At 42.9% G+C, this 16,560-nt stretch overlaps 1 protein-coding gene across 1 annotated transcript in view; it reads left to right on the top strand.

Annotated features, from left to right (window-relative positions):
- Positions 1 to 16,560, top strand: part of LOC126995273 (DNA-binding protein RFX2-like) — a 49,465-nt gene that overhangs the window by 10,938 nt on the left and 21,967 nt on the right. Inside the window, exons 3-5 of the mRNA XM_050854761.1 lie at positions 663 to 731; positions 1,545 to 1,569; positions 8,876 to 8,993. Coding sequence (XP_050710718.1) covers positions 663 to 731; positions 1,545 to 1,569; positions 8,876 to 8,993 — 212 coding nt within the window. The remainder of the gene's footprint in view (positions 1 to 662; positions 732 to 1,544; positions 1,570 to 8,875; positions 8,994 to 16,560) is intronic.

Here is a 16,560-nt window from a genome sequence, read left to right as displayed (position 1 = left end):
ACTATTATATTACAAACTATTCCTTTTTCCTTCCTTCCTGTACTTCTTACTTTACCTTACCTTACCTTGCTATTTCCTCTTCCTTTCCTTCCCCTTCCTTCCCTTCCTTCTCTCTTCCTTTTCCTTCCTTCCTTCCTTCCCTTCCCTTTCTTTCCTCTCCTCTTCCCTTCCCTTCCCTTCCCTTCCCTTCCCTTCCTCGCTTCTCCTCCTCATCTTCTTCCTCTCCTCCTCCTCCTCCTCCTCCTCCTCCTCCTCCTCCTCCAACCTACCCTCCCTCTCTCTCTTCCCTTTCTCTCCTCCTCCTCCTCTCTCTCCCCTTCTCTCCTTTCTCTCCCCTCCCCTTCCTCTCCTTTCTCTCCCCTCCCCTTCCTCTCCTTTCTCTCTCCCCTTTCTCTTCCTCCTCCCTCTTCTCTCCTCCTTCCTTCCCCGAAAACTTATCATATTCCTCCCCATTCTCTTTCTCTCCCCTCCTTCCCCTCCCCTCTTCCCTTTCTCTCCCCTTCTCTCTCTCCCCTTCCCTCTCTTCCCTTCCTCTCTTCCTTTCCTCCCTTCTTCCACCCCTCCAACTTTTAATCCCTAACTTACAATATTCCTCCTCCTCCCCCTCCCCCTCCCCGTCCCCCTCCTCCTCCCCTTCTCTCCCCCCCCCTCCCCTCCCCCAGGCGGGCAGTGTCTCCCCGTCCTGCCCCACAGACCCTCTGGGGGTAACCACAGCACACCTCACAGCACAGGTAAGATGGTTTTCTCTCCCTCTTTTCCTGTTTTTCCTTATTTTTTTCCTGTTTTTTTTCATATTTATTTGTGTTTTTTTCAATTTTTCCATTTTTTTTTCTATTTTTCCTGTTTTTTTCCTTTTCCTATTTTTCCATTTCCTATTTTTTTCTATCTTTCATTTCCTTTTTTCCTATTTTTCCTGTTTTTTTTAATGTTTTTTTGCTATTTTTTGTTTTTTTCCTATTTTTTCCCGCTTTTCCCTATTTTTTCCTATTTTCTATTTTTTTCTTATCTTTAGTTTTTTTGTTTTTATTCATATTTTTTTCCTATTTTTCCTTATTTTTCCTGTTTCCTTCCCTCCTTCCTTCTCTCCTTCCTTCCCCATTCCCAATAATAATAATAATAATAATAATAATAATAATAATAATAATAATAATAATAATAATCTTACCAGTGTACATGTGTTTGTATGTATTTCTCTCTCTCTCTCTCTCTCTCTCTCTCTCTCTCTCTCTCTCTCTCTCTCTCTCTCTCTCTCTCTCTCTCTCTCTCTCTCTCTCTCTCTCTCTCTCTCTCTCTCTCTCTCTCTCTCTCTCTCTTTCTCCCTTTCTCCCATCTTCCTCTCCCCTTCTTCCTCCCTTTCTTCCACCCCTCCCTTCCCCATTCCTCCCTTTCTCTCCCTCCTCTCCCTCCCCTTTCTCTCCCCTTTCTCTCCCCTCTCCCCCTCTCCCCCTCCTCCCCTAATCTCGGGCAGTGGGGGCCCCTTTCCTCCAGGGTTGGCTCTCTCCAGCTCCCCTCCTCACTCCCCAAGGGGACGATCATAGGTCCAGGTGCAGTCCCTCATCATTAGCACAGGTGAGAGAGAGAGAGAGAGAGAGAGAGAGAGAGATGTGTGAATGAGTTAGTGAATTTAGAAGGAGAGAAATGAAAAGAGAGAGAGAGATAAGAAGGAGAGAGAGAGAGAAGAGAGAGAGAGAGATGTGTGTGTGAATAAGAAAAGAAAGAAAGAAAGAAGAAGAAGAGAGAGAGAGAGAGACTTGGAGGGGGCACTATTTCATTTTCTCTCCTCCCCAAATGCTGCATCAGAGGGTACTTCCTACACCTCCCTTACCCCAGTGACCCCAAGTATAGGTAAGCCAGCACCCTACCCTTACCCTGGCACCCCTTACCCATTTACCCAACACTGTATTACCTATTTACCCATTTTTCTAACTTTTCCATTATTTTTTACCCATTTACCCATTGCCTTGCCCATTTACCTTACACTCTATTACCATTAAAACCTATTTGCCCATTTTTCTAACTTTTCCATTATTTTTTACCCATTTACCCATCAGCTTACCCATTTACCCATTGCCTTACCCACTTACCCTACACTCTATTACATCTGTTACCCATTTACCCATTTTTCTAACTTTTCCATTATTTTTTACCCATTTACCCATCAGCTTACCCATTTACCCATTGCCTTACCCATTTACCTTACACTCTATTACCATTAAAACCTATTTGCCCATTTTCTTACTCCTCTTACCTATCTATTTTTTTCTATTATTTTTTACCCATTTACCCATCAGCTTACCCATTTACCCATTGCCTTACCCATTTACCTTACACTCTATTACCATTAAAACCTATTTGCCCATTTTTCTAACTTCTTACCTATTTTTTCTATTTCTTTCATTATTTTTTACCCATTTACCCATCAGCTTACCCATTTACCCATTGCCTTACCCATTTACCTTACACTCTATTACATTTGTTACCTATTTACCCATTTTTTCTAACTTCTTACCTATTTCTATTTTTTCCATTATTTTTTACCTATTTACCCATCAGCTTACCCATTTACCCATTGCCTTACCCATTTACCTTACACTCTATTACATTTGTTACCTATTTCCCCATTTTTTCTAACTTTTCTTACCTATTTCTATTTTTCTATTATTTTTTACCCATTTACCCATCAGCTTACCCATTTACCTTACACTCTATTACCATTAAAACCTATTTGCCCATTTTTTCTAACTTTTCTTACCTATTTCTATTTTTTTCCATTATTTTTTACCCATTTACCCATCAGCTTACCCATTTACCCATTGCCTTACCCACTTACCCTACACTCTATTACATCTGTTACCCATTTACCCATTTTTTCTAACTTTTCTTACCTATTTCTATTTTTTTCCATTATTTTTTACCCATTTACCCATCAGCTTACCCATTTACCCATTGCCTTACCCATTTACCTTACACTCTATTACCATTAAAACCTATTTGCCCATTTTTTCTAACTTTTCTTACCTATTTCTATTTTTTTCCATTATTTTTACCCATTTACCCATCAGCTTACCCATTTACCCAACCCTATTTTACCCATTTCCCTTAATCACTTTTCCTACATTCCCATTTTTCATTTCCCATTTTCTGTTTTCCTATTTTATTTTCATTTTCTAAGCTGTTTTTTTTCTTTCTTTCCCTTCCTTTCCCTTTACCTTTTCCTTCTTCCTTCCTTCCTTCCCTTCCCTATATTTCCCTTCCCTTTCCTTCCTCTCCCTTCCCTTCCTTTTGCTTCCCTTCCTTTCCCTTCCCTTCCCTTCCCTTCAGTTCCCTTCCCTTCCCTATTCTTCCCTTCCTCTCCCTTCCCTTCGTTCATTGACCCTTCCCTTCCCTTCCCTTCCTTTTCTATCCCTTCCTTCCCCTTCCTTCCTCAACCCATCCCTTTCCTTCCCTTCTCTTCCCTTCCCTTCCTTATTCTTCCCTTTCCTTCCCTTCCCTTCCCTTCCCTATTCTTCCCATCCTTTCTTTCCCTTCCCTTCCCTTCCTTTCCCTTCTCTTCCCTATTCTTCCCTTTCCTTTCCTTCTCTTCCCTTCCCTTCCATTCCTACCCAACCCCAACCTAACCTAACCTAACCTTACCCTTCCCTTCCCTTCCCTTCCCTCCCCTTCCCTTCCCTTCCCTTCCATCCCATCCCATCCCTTCCCACTATCCCACTCCTGACACCATTTATCATTTCCACAATTTTTTCATTCCTCCTCTTCTCTCCCTCCTCCTCCTCCTCCCCCCCCTTCCTCTGGGTGCAGGGTGCCAGGCCAAGGGCGGGGGGGGTCATGCCTGTGTGTTGTAACGCTGTTGTAACGCTGTTCGTGATGTTTATAGCGAAATCTTGCCTGCGTTGACTTGCTTATCCGTGTGTCAGATATCTTGTCGTTGTGGGATGTCGTTTCGGTTGCGGGCAGCTGATTGGATTTCCTGGTTGTTGGCGGTGGGGGTGTGTGTTGGCAAGGGTCAGGTCAGATATGTGAGTGGTCAGTGTCATCTCTCCTCCATCTTAGCGACTGTCGATGTCCTGGTTAGCTGTGATCGCTCTTTACAGTATACAGGTTGTCATTACGAGGTGTTGCTGGTATACCGAGAGAGGGGCATTGTCAAGGGACCCCATCTTCATTCCCCTCTCTCTTCCTTTCTCTCCTCCTCCTCCTCCTCCTCTTCATATCTCCACTTCTCTTCCCTTTTCTCTGCGTATTTACCCAGTTGTATTTACCTAGTCGTAGTTTTACAGGCCGGGGCTTACGCTCGTGTGGTCCCGTCTCCAAAATGTCTCTCAACCATCTTCGTTTTCTTATGGGTGAAGGAAAGGATAAGACTTGTGAACAGTGGAGTTATCTACCCCCAGGACAGCACACCAGTCCATATCTGCACCTGTACAGTATTCCTTAACCGTGTAGCAACGACGGGGCAAATTTGTGGCTTTACCGTGTAGCAGCGACGGGCCAAATTTGTGGCTTTACCGTGTAGCAGCGACGGGCCAAATTTGTGGCTTTACCGTGTAGCAGCGACGGGCCAAATTTGTGGCTTTACCGTGTAGCAGCGACGGGCCAAATTTGTGGCTTTACCGTGTAGCAGCGACGGGCCAAATTTGTGCCATGATATAAACCCCCAAAATAGATGATACATAATCTGATCACAAATGCTTTGATATATATTACGAAATGGTTTGTGTGAGGTGTGATTTTTTCTCATTTTTCTCGCTTGAAGGGACCATTAAGAAACATGGTCCCCGCTGATACTTGGTTAAAGTTTTGCACATTCTTCGCTGATCATACGTCCTCACTTAGTCTGCTCCATGTGTTTCTTTGTGGGGAGGTATATTTCTTTGTTTTTCAAGTATATACCTTTCCTTCCTTCCTTCCTTCCCTTCCTTCCTTCCTTCCAAGCCTCTGTTTCTTTGTGGGAAGCTATATTTCTTTGTCTCTCAAGCATATTCCTTCCTTCCTTCCTTCCTTCCTTCCTTCCTTCCTTCCTTCCTGATGAGACTTGCAAACAATGGAAATATCTTGACAAACTCTCTCCGTCCCTACCCAGCCCATATGCTAGTCAACTCCCGTCCGCTAGATCTTCCAGTCCGCTCCTATGCCATTCTGTAGGCCTATGCGCTCTGTCTGGTTGAGTGGTGACCCTGGGGGAGAAGTGGGTCAGGGGGGGTCGTAGGTGCTGGCCACTGGGATGGTATTTCAGAAGATGCTTGTTAAAGTGTGTGTGTGTGTGTGTGTGTGTGTGTGTGTGTGTGTGTGTGTTTGTGTGTGTGTGTGTGTGTGTGTGTGTTTGGTTTCCATGGTAACTCTGACCTGTTTTTTTTTTTTTTTTTTTATATATATATTTTTTTTTTTTAATTGAATCAATTTTATCGATGTAAGACTTTGTGATAAATACTAACTAGGTTTCTCTCTCTCTCTCTCTCTCTCTCTCTCTCTCTCTCTCTCTCTCTCTCTCTCTCTCTCTCTCTCTCTCTCTCTCTCTCTCTCTCTCTCTGTATCTCTCAAAAGTTAGTGAAGAAGGAGAGAGAGAGAGAGAAGAGAGAAGAATATAAATATCTTTTTCTCTCTTATTTTCTTTCTTTTTCTCTCTATTTATTATTATTATTATTATTATTATTATTATTATTATTATTATCCCTCGTCACCTGTGTTTATGAGGTCGTTAAGGTGTTGGAAGGTGTTTCGTTTGTTTTTCATTTGTGTTGCGAGAGAGGGGGGGGGAAGGGAGGAGGGGGAGGGGGGGGAGGGGGTGGTGGTGGTGGTGGTCTGTTGCTGTTGTTGTTGTTGTTGATGTTGTTGTTGTTTGTGGCTGCGTTTCTGTTGCTGGTCTGTTTGTTGTCATGGCATTGTCCGGCATGGGTGTTGTGTGTGCGTGTGTGTGTGTGTGTGTGTGTGTGTGTGTGTGTGTGTGTGTGTGTGTGTGTGTGTTGGAGAATGAAGGAGAGGAAAAAAATTAGGTTTGGCTCAAAAGAAAATGAGAGAAAAAAAGAAAAATGAAGGAGAAGAAGAAGAGAAATGAGAACAAAGAAGAAGATTAGGTTACGACAAGTTAGTTTAGGAAGGAAGGAAAGAAACGAGAAAAAACTACCGAATTGAAAATGACTCACAGTGTTCATCTCTCCATAACACTCAGCATGCAGGCAACCACAGGGGGCAGGGAGGGGGGTGAAGACCTCTCCCGGTTCGAGGTGAGGTTGGGTTTGGTTGCCAAGTCTAAGGGGCGATTTCACAGTATGTTTTGATCCTTACCAATGTCTGTTTTCGACGCTAAGGCATTTCCTCGTAAAACTGGGCTATGGGGTCATGGCTGCTGCGGGGTTAGTCTAGGACCACACCTTGCTACACGCTCTCAACACCTCTCGCTCCCCCTGCAGCGGCTACTTCCCCTTACGTCAGTTTCACGCGGATCACACATCCTTGTATATTTCCTCAACCATTTCTTGTATAGTTTCCCTGCTGTGCACTTCTGGAGCTGGCCGTCTGGTACAATACATATGAACGGTTTGGTGGACGCGTATTTTCCCTGTCATGACCTGCCTTCAATTCTGTCAAGGAAAGGAATGTTGTGTTATGAAAATGTGGATGTTATGTTAGCATGTATGTGTGTGTGTGTGTGTGTGTGTGTGTGTGTGTGATATGTGTGTCTCTCTGTGGTTAATGTTTACTATTAATATTTTGAGATATATATAAATGTTTAGTTATATAATCTTAACTTTTGATGAATTTAAATATATAATCACTTACTCTTTTACTCATGAAATATAATTGACTCATATGTTTTAGCTTTTGAGAATTAATGAAGAAAATTTACTCACTCAGTCCAGGTTGAAATATATCCACTAATTCATGACATTTCAATTATCACTCATTTTCACCATCATTTCCGTTTCCCTCAATTTCACACACAACCTTAGACCGGGTTCCCACTATTCCGTTTCCCACGTTTCCGCCGACCATCAGTGACATCATCAACGGACTATGGGCCCCGCGTCAAGCCCCGTTCAGAGATGATTGAGGTTAACTTTTGGGGGTCCGGGGTGGGGCATTGGGGCAAGTCCATCAATGTTGAATCTTCTACACGTCATCGTCATTTTGTTTAGCGCCCGTGTCCACTCTTCCTCCTGAGCGGCTGGACACTTCATGGCCCTCCTCCATTCCGCTCCGTCTTCCACCCAATGCTCATCCAATCCCGTCACTGCCAAGTCTTCCTGTGTACACCTCCACATTTTCCTAAGTCTGCCAAGTGGTCTCCTTCCTTCCGCCTCCAATCTCTCCCAGCACTGTGTCCTCCCCTGCTCTCCTTACATGTCCAAACCATCGGAGTCTTTCCCTTCTGAGCACTGTTTCCTACCTCCAGTCTCTCCCAGCACTGTGTCCTCCCCTGCTCTCTTTACATGTCCAAACCATCGGAGTCTTTCCCTTCTGAGCACTGTTTCCTACCTCCAGTCTCTCCCAGCACTGTGTCCTCCCCTGCTCTCTTTACATGTCCAAACCATAGGAGTCTTTCCCTTCTGAGCACTGTTTCCTACCTCCAGTCTCTCCCAGCACTGTGTCCTCCCCTGCTCTCTTTACATGTCCAAACCATCGGAGTCTTTCCCTTCTGAGCACTGGTCTAATACACGCTTGGTACACATCATGAACATAGGAAATGGAAGTACTCAGACACAAAATAACACATACAAGAGGTCATTGTGGTCATTGATGTTGACGGAAATGTGGAAATGGAAAAGTGGGAGCCCGCCCTTGACCTTTGACCTTTGACCTTGACTGCAAGTAACATTTTTCTATATCTTTTTAGTTTCTTTCTCTCTCCTCTACATTTTTCTACATTTTTCATCCTAACCTAACCTAACCTAACCTAACCTAACTTACCCCTAACCTAACCTAACCTAACACACACCTAACCTAACCTAACCTTCCCCTAACCTAACCTAACCTAACCTGACCTAACCTAACCTAACCTAACTTACCCATAACCTAACTTACCACTAACCTAACTTACCCATAACCTAACCTAACCTACCCCTAACCTAACCTAACCTATCTTACCCCTAACCTAACCTATCTTACCCCTACCCTAACCTAGCCTATCTTACCCCTACCCTAACCTAACCTAACCTATCTTACCCCTACCCTACCCTAACCTAACCTAACCTATCTTACCCCTACCCTAACCTAACCTAACCTAACCTAACCTATCTTACCCCTACCCTACCCTAACCTAACCTAACCTAACCTAACCTAACCTATCTTACCCCTACCCTAACCTAACCTAACCTATCTTACCCCTAACCTAACCTAACCAAACCTAGCCTATCTTACCCCTACCCTAACCTAACCTATCTTACCCCTAACCTAACCTATCTTACCCCTAACCTAACCTAACCTAACCTAACCTAACCTATCTTACCCCTAACCTAACCTAACCTAACCTATCTTACCCCTAACCTAACCTAACCTATCTTACCCCTACCCTAACCTAACCTAACCTATCTTACCCCTAACCTAACCTAACCTAACCTATCTTACCCCTAACCTAACCTAACCTAACCTAACCTAACCTAACCTAACCTAACCAAACAAAACCCTAACCTAACCTAACCTAACCCCTACACAACCTAACCTACCCTAACCCTAACCTAACCTAACACAACCTGCCTAACCTAACCTAACCTTACCCTAACCTAACCTAACCTATCTTACCCCTACCCTAACCTAACCTAACCTATCTTACCCCTAACCTAACCTATCTTACCCCTAACCTAACCTAACCTAACCTAACACACCCCTAACCTAACCACACCAATCCACTCCCACCACTAACTCCCGCTCCTCCCCACAGTGTCGGAGGGTGACGGATCGCTGGACTCCACCACGGGGGGCGTGTCTATCCACGGGTCATATGTCCAGTATGTAGAGACCCAGGCTGACCCTCTGTACACAGCAACTAACCCCCAGATGTAACTAAACACAGCCTTACCCTATCCTCGACTGTCTGGCTGCTCTGTCCATCTACGGCTGTGTTTTGCTGTCTATTCCTCCTGTCATCTTGTTAAGTGTCAATATCTTCTTCCTCTTCCTCTTCTTCCTCCTCCTCTTCATCTCTGCTCTGTCTATGTGAATCTTTGGCTGTGTTTTGCTGTCTGTTCCTCCTGTCATCTTGTTAAGTGTCAATATCTTCTTCCTCTTCCTCTTCTTCCTCCTCCTCTTCTTCTCTGCTCTGTCTATGTGAATCTATGGCTGTGTTTTGCTGTCTGTTCCTCCTGTCTTTGTTTACTGTCAATATCTTCTCCGCTGTCTATTCCTCCTGTCATCTTGTTAAGTGTCAATATCTTCTCCCTCTTCCTCTTCTTCCTCCTCCTCTTCTTCTCTGCTCTGTCTATGTGAATCTATGGCTGTGTTTTGCTGTCTATTCCTCCTGTCATCTTGTTAAGTGTCAATATCTTCTTCCTCTTCCTCCTCCTCCTCCTCCTCTTCTTCTCTGCTCTGTCTATGTGAATCTATGGCTGTGTTTTGCTGTCTATTCCTCCTGTCATCTTGTTAAGTGTCAATATCTTCTCCCTCTTCCTCTTCTTCCTCCTCCTCTTCTTCTCTGCTCTGTCTATGTGAATCTATGGCTGTGTTTTGCTGTCTATTCCTCCTGTCATCTTGTTCAGTGTCAATATCTTCTTCCTCTTCCTCTTCTTCCTCCTCCTCTTCTTCTCTGCTCTGTCTATGTGAATCTATGGCTGTGTTTTGCTGTCTATTCCTCCTGTCATCTTGTTCAGTGTCAATATCTTCTTCCTCTTCCTCTTCTTCCTCCTCCTCTTCTTCTCTGCTCTGTCTATGTGAATCTATGGCTGTGTTTTGCTGTCTATTCCTCCTGTCTTTGTTTACTGTCAATATCTTCTTCCTCTTCCTCTTCTTCCTCCTCCTCCTCTTCTTCTCTGCTCTGTCTATGTGAATCTATGGCTGTGTTTTGCTGTCTATTCCTCCTGTCTTTGTTTACTGTCAATATCTCTGTCTGTCTCTCTCTCTATATGTTAAATTCTTCCTCCTCCTCCTCCTCCTCCTCTTCTTCTTCCTCTTCTTCTCTGCTCTGTCTATGTGAATCTATGGCTGTGTTTTGCTGTCTATTCCTCCTGTCTTTGTTTAACGTCAATATCTCTGTCTGTCTCTCTCTCTATATGTTAAATTCTTCCTCCTCCTCCTCCTCTTCTTCTTCCTCCTCTTCTTCTCTGCTCTGTCTATGTGAATCTATGGCTGTGTTTTGCTGTCTATTCCTCCTGTCTCTTGGTTTAATGTCCATATCTCTGTCTCTCTCTCTATATCAATTTCTTCTTCCTCCTCCTCCTCCTCCTCCTCCTCTTCTTCTTCTTCCTCTTCTTCTCTGCTCTGTCTATGTGAATCTATGGCTGTGTTTTGCTGTCTATTCCTCCTGTCTTTGTTTAATGTCAATATCTCTGTCTGTCTCTCTCTCTATATGTTAAATTCTTCCTCCTCCTCCTCCTCCTCCTCTTCTTCTTCCTCCTCTTCTTCTCTGCTCTGTCTATGTGAATCTATGGCTGTGTTTTGCTGTCTATTCCTCCTGTCTTTGTTTACTGTCAATATCTCTGTCTGTCTCTCTCTCTATATCAATTTCTTCTTCCTCCTCCTCCTCCTCCTCCTCTTCTTCTTCTTCCTCTTCTTCTCTGCTCTGTCTATGTGAATCTGTGGCTGTGTTTTGCTGTCTATTCCTCCTGTCTTTGTTTACTGTCAATATCTCTGTCTGTCTCTCTCTCTATATGTTAAATTCTTCCTCCTCCTCCTCCTCCTCTTCTTCTTCTTCCTCTTCTTCTCTGCTCTGTCTATGTGAATCTGTGGCTGTGTTTTGCTGTCTATTCCTCCTGTCTTTGTTTACTGTCAATATCTCTGTCTGTCTCTCTCTATATATTAAATTCTTCCTCCTCCTCCTCCTCCTCCTCTTCCTCTTCTTCTTCTTCCTCTTCTTCTCTGCTCTGTCTATGTGAATCTATGGCTGTGTTTTGCTGTCTATTCCTCCTGTCTTTGTTTACTGTCAATATCTCTGTCTGTCTCTCTCTCTATATGTTAAATTCTTCCTCCTCCTCCTCCTCCTCTTCTTCTTCTTCCTCTTCTTCTCTGCTCTGTCTATGTGAATCTGTGGCTGTGTTTTGCTGTCTATTCCTCCTGTCTTTGTTTACTGTCAATATCTCTGTCTGTCTCTCTCTCTATATGTTAAATTCTTCCTCCTCCTCCTCCTCCTCTTCTTCTTCTTCTTCCTCTTCTCCTCTGCTCTGTCTATGTGAATCTATGGCTGTGTTTTGCTGTCTATTCCTCCTGTCTTTGTTTACTGTCAATATCTCTGTCTGTCTCTCTCTATATCAAATTCTTCTTCCTCCTCCTCCTCCTCCTCCTCTTCCTCCTCTTCTTCTCTGCTCTGTCTATGTGAATCTGTGGCTGTGTTTTGCTGTCTATTCCTCCTGTCTTTTTGGTTTAGTGTCAATATCTCTGTCTATCTCTCTCTATATCAATTTCTTCTTCCTCCTCCTCCTCCTCTTCTTCTTTCTTCCTCTATATAATCTGTGGCTGCTGTTTACTGTCTATTCCTCCTGTCTTTGTTTTGTGTAAATATCTCTGTCTGTCTGTCTCTCTATATATCAAATTCTTCCTCCTCCTCCTCCTCCTCCTCCTCCTCTTCTTCTTCCTCCTCCTCTTCTTCTTCTTTGTGAATCTTCTGTCTTTTCTCTGTCTGTCTTCTGTCTCTTTTCTTATAATTTCTGTTTCCTCCTCCTCCTCTTGTTCCTCCTTTGTGTGTGTGTGTGTGTGTGTGTGTGTGTGTGTGTCCATCTCTGTGTGTGTGTTCCTTCCTTCCTTTCTCTCCTCCTCTTCTTCTTCTTTGTCTTCCTTTTTTTCCTGTTTTCTTCTCATTTTCTTATAATTTCTCTGTTTCTCCCTTCCTTCCTTCCTTCCTTCCTTCCTTCCTTCCTTTCTCCCTTCCTTCCTTCCTTCCATCCTTTCTCCCTTCCTTCCTTCCTTTCTCTTTCTCTCCCTTCCTTCCTTCCTTCCTTTCTTCCTTTTTCCTTATTTCCTCTTTCTCTGTGTCAATATATATTTTTTTTCCCTATCTCCTGCTTTGCTTAACTATTTTATTTGTTTTCTTTATTCCTTCTGTATCTGATTCTCAATATTCCTTCCACTTCTGTAATATGTTTTCCTCTTTTATTTAATAGTTTTCCTCTTCAATAACATTTTTCCCCTCTTTCCTTATTTCCTCTTTCTTCCATCATTTATATTTCTTCTTTATATCGGGGTAAGTTGTTTTCATTCCCTGTAAGTTTGGTTAACCTGCACAGCGTCGAGTGTGAAAATTATAGGCTTTTATATCCCAGCGCGTCTCCCCAGGCACATGGCACTCCTCCTGCACGTCAGTCCTGCTCGGAGGGCTGTCTCTGTGTGTCATTGTGGGGCACAGCTGGACAAAATCGGGTTATCGGGCATCCGCTGCTTATTTAAATATATATCGGTATCTTCGTTGTTTTGTAACCAAACTGCCGATAATCGCTACTTTTTTCCGCCTCTCAGAAAAACCGTTGTCTCCTCCCTACATGTGACCCGGGCGCCCGGTGTTGTGTGACCAAACTTCGGGGTATGAAATATCTTTAGTGAAGAGATTTCATACTTAGATCATCAACATTAAAACACTAGGTTATTTTTTATGTTAGACTCAAAAATCATTTAACTTTGCCCCCAAAATGATTATTCACTGCCTCAAATTTGATGTTCCATATTCGTTTGTGAGCATGCCATGGTATTGAAGGCACCCGGTGTTGTGTTATTTGGTGTCCCATCGTCAACAGCTGGCGCTTTTGTTTACAAACGCTGGTCTCTCGTGACCTGTGCATGTTCAGACCAGTAAGCGTAGCCCTGTACAGTCTCACAAAGCTTTTTAACACATCAAGAGTTGCTGGAAGGCTGAATCAGACATACAGTACCACCATCCTCGCTGAACGACACTCTGTACATATAAACACAACTCGTACAGAGTGTCGTTCTAGAAACAGCGGGGATGGTGGTACTGTATGTCTGATTCAGCAACTCTTAATTCTGATTAAAAGCTTTGTGAGACTACAAATCGCTGCTGTCTGAGCATGCACAATTCCTGAGACCAATGTTTGTAAACAAGCTTTGACGGCGAGGCGTAAATAACACAACACAAATTCAAATGTTCCAGTATTACCGTCCAAAGGTTTGTGTCAACGTGTGGTTTTCAGGTTTTGTAAGTTTTCTAAAATACAGATAATGAAAACTTGAATTCATCTATATTTTGTATCTGAAATATCAATGTAGTATCGTTTTCGCCTATCGGACTTATCGCTGGCTAGTATCGGAACTGTGGATTTATATCGGGAATCGGTTATCGCCTATATTTGTGTCTCCAGTTAACGAATATCGGTTATCACCAATAAGGTTTTCCATTATCGGTTATCGGGAATAAGGTTTTCTGTTATCATGCCCAGCTATGACTGTGGGGCATCTGCTGGTAACCTTCAGTGAGGCAGTGATCCTGGTGGAGTCGGCAGTGGTTTTGGTGGTGGTGAAGGGGACGCCCACGCAGCTCATGGTTGGGGCAAGTCACTCGATTAAATGCCAGTTGTTTACGCAAGAAAAAATAATTATAAAAAGGACGTCACTGATATCTTTTTTGTTTTAGGGATGGACGCTGATCGGCTTAAGTCTTATTTGAGGACTCTTAAGTTTGCTGTTTCATTTTCAGTCCCTCGAAGTTTGGTGCAGTTTCATTTAGGTTCTTCCTTTTCCTCTTCCTCTTTTTCCTCTTCTTTTTCCTCTTCCTCGATCCTTTTTCCTCTTCCTTTTCCTCTTCCTCTTTTTTCTCTTCCTTTTCCTCTTCCTCTTTTTTCTCTTCCTCTTTTTTCTCTTCCTCTTTTTTCTCTTCCTTTTCCTCTTCCTCTTCCTTTTTCCTCTTTTTTCTCTTCCTTTTCCTCTTCCTCTTTTTCCTCTTCCTCTTTTTTCTCTTCCTTTTCCTCTTCCTCTTTTTTCTCTTCCTTTTCCTCTTCCTCTTTTTTCTCTTCCTTTTCCTCTTCCTCTTTTTCCTCTTCCTTTTCCTCTTCCTTTTCCTCTTCCTTTTCCTCTTCCTCTTTTTTCTCTTCCTTTTCCTCTTCCTCTTTTTCCTCTTCCTCTTCCTCTTTTTTCTCTTCCTTTTCCTCTTCCTCTCCTTTTCCTCTTCCTCTCCTTTTCCTCTTCCTTTTCCTCTTCCTCTTTTTCCTCTTCCTTTTCCTCTTCCTCTTTTTCCTCTTCCTCTTTTTTCTCTTCCTTTTCCTCTTCCTTTTCCTCTTCCTCTTCCTTTTCCTCTTTTTCTTTAGTGTTTTCCTCTTTATTTTCATTTTCCATCATTTTCTTTTTCCTCTTCATTTAATCCTCTTCTCCTCTTTTCCTGTTTCCTCCTCTTCTCTTTTTTCCTCTTTTTCTTTTCCCTCAATTTTCCTGTTCTTCTTCTTCTTCCTCTTCACTGTTTTCTTAGGTCTTTTTTTTTCCTCTTTTTCCTCCTGTTCTTCTTAAATGTTGTACCTCTGTCTGTCTGTCTGTCTGTCTGTCTGTCTGTCTGTCTGTCTGTCTGTTTGGCCGCCTGTCTGTTAGCTTACTTCTGTTGTTGATGTTTTTCCTGTATGATTTTGTTAATATATTTCTTTTTTTTTTGTTTATTTGGTATTTTTTTCTTTTCTTTTTCTTCCTTTCTTCTTTTCCTCTATTTTCTTCTATTTTTTTCTCTCTCTCCTTCCTTCCTTCCTTCCTTCTTTCTTTCATATATTATTTAATTTTCTCCTCTTCCTTCCTTCCTTCCTTCCTTCTTTCTTTCATATATTATTTCCTTTTCTCCTCCTCTTCCTTCCTTCCTTCCTTCCTTCCTTCCTTCCTTCCTTCTTTTTTTCATATATTATTTAATTTTCTCCTCCTCTTCCTTCCTTCCTTCCTTCATTCATTCATTCATTCATTCCTTTCTCTTCTTCCTCCCTTCCTTCCTTCTCTTCTTTCTTCCTCTCTCTCTCTCTCTCTCTCTCTCTCTCTCTCTCTCTCTCTCTCTCTCTCTCTCTCTCTCTCTCTCTCTCTCTCTCTTCATTTCCCATTTATTTCTTTATTTTTCTTGTTTTCTTTCTTTCTTTTTCTTTCAGAAGGTTTGTTTGTTCGTTTGTTTGTTTGTGAGTTTGTTTACGTTTCTGTTGTTTGGACGAGGATGTTGTTTTTGTTTGTTTGTTTGTTTGTTTGTTTGTTTGTTGTCTCTCTGTTGTTTAAGGGAAGAGAGTGTGTGTGTTTCTCTCTCTCTCTCTCTCTCTCTCTCTCTCTCTCTCTCTCTCTCTCTCTCTCTCTCTGTTGGGTTGATGTTTTTTTTTTGTTTTTTTCCTTCCTTTCTTCCTTCCTTCCTTTCTTCCTTTCTTTCTTTCTTCCTTCCTTCCTTCTTCCTTCCTTCCTTTCTTCCTTCCTTCCTTCCTTTCTTTCTTTCTTTCCTTCCTTCCTTCCTTCCTTCCTTCCTTCTTTCTTCCTTTCCTTCCTTCCTTCCTTCCTTCCTTCCTATTCTCTTCTTCATCTTCCTTTCCTTCCTTCCTTCCTTCCTTCCTTCCTTCCTTCCTATTCTCTTCTTCATCTTCCTTTCCTTCCTTCCTTCCTTCCTTCCCTTCCTTCCTTCCTTCTTTTTTAAATCTTCTATTTTTCTTTATTTTTTTTCTTCTTTCTTTTTTTCTTCTTCCTTCCTTCATTCATTCCTTCATTCCTTCTCTTCTTCACACAAACCCCTCCTCCTCCTCCTCCTCCTCCTCCTCCTCCTCCTCCTCCTCTCCCACCCCCTCCCCCCTCCCCCTTGATAGAAAATGGCTATGCATTGATATATATAAATATATACTTGCATGTGTGTATGTGTGTATGTATGTATGTATGTATGTATGACTGTGCAACCTCATGTGTACACGCCTTCCACACGCACACACACAGAAACGCACACATGTATACCTAACAGACAAACAGACATGAACTTATGATTGTCGGAAAAATATATATACATAGTTGACGATGCCTGCTTGTAAATGTTTCCATGTTTCTCTCTCACACTATATGGTTGCACAGTCTAGTGTATGTTATGTATGTATGTGTGTGTGTGTGTGTGTGTGTCTCAGGGCATCGCGAGGCACTACGGGGTCTCCTGCGATTCCATGGATTTCCCACAAGGTCTAATGGTCTACCAACTGCCCTGTATTCTGGGACCGAGAGTGCTGTGGAGTATGTGTGTGCGTGTGGGGTGGGGGGTTGGGGGTGGGGGGGGGTCTGTGTCCTTACCCCATCGCTTATAACACTTGTATGGACTGGGTACTAGGCAGAGTTGTGGACCAGTCATTGTAGGGCATCCGCTGGTGACCTGTCAAAGATGCAGTGATCCTGGTGGAGTTGCTAGTGGTTTTTGGGGATAGTTTGAGGCACTGCACGAGGAAGAGGAGGAGGAGGAAGGGATGAATAGTGAAGATAGGAGAGGGAGAGAGAGAG

The sequence above is a fragment of the Eriocheir sinensis genome, chromosome 7 (assembly GCF_024679095.1).
Source record: "Eriocheir sinensis breed Jianghai 21 chromosome 7, ASM2467909v1, whole genome shotgun sequence".
In the NCBI taxonomy this organism is placed as follows: Eukaryota; Metazoa; Arthropoda; class Malacostraca; order Decapoda; family Varunidae; genus Eriocheir; species Eriocheir sinensis.
This window is presented reverse-complemented; position numbering and strand designations above follow the sequence as displayed.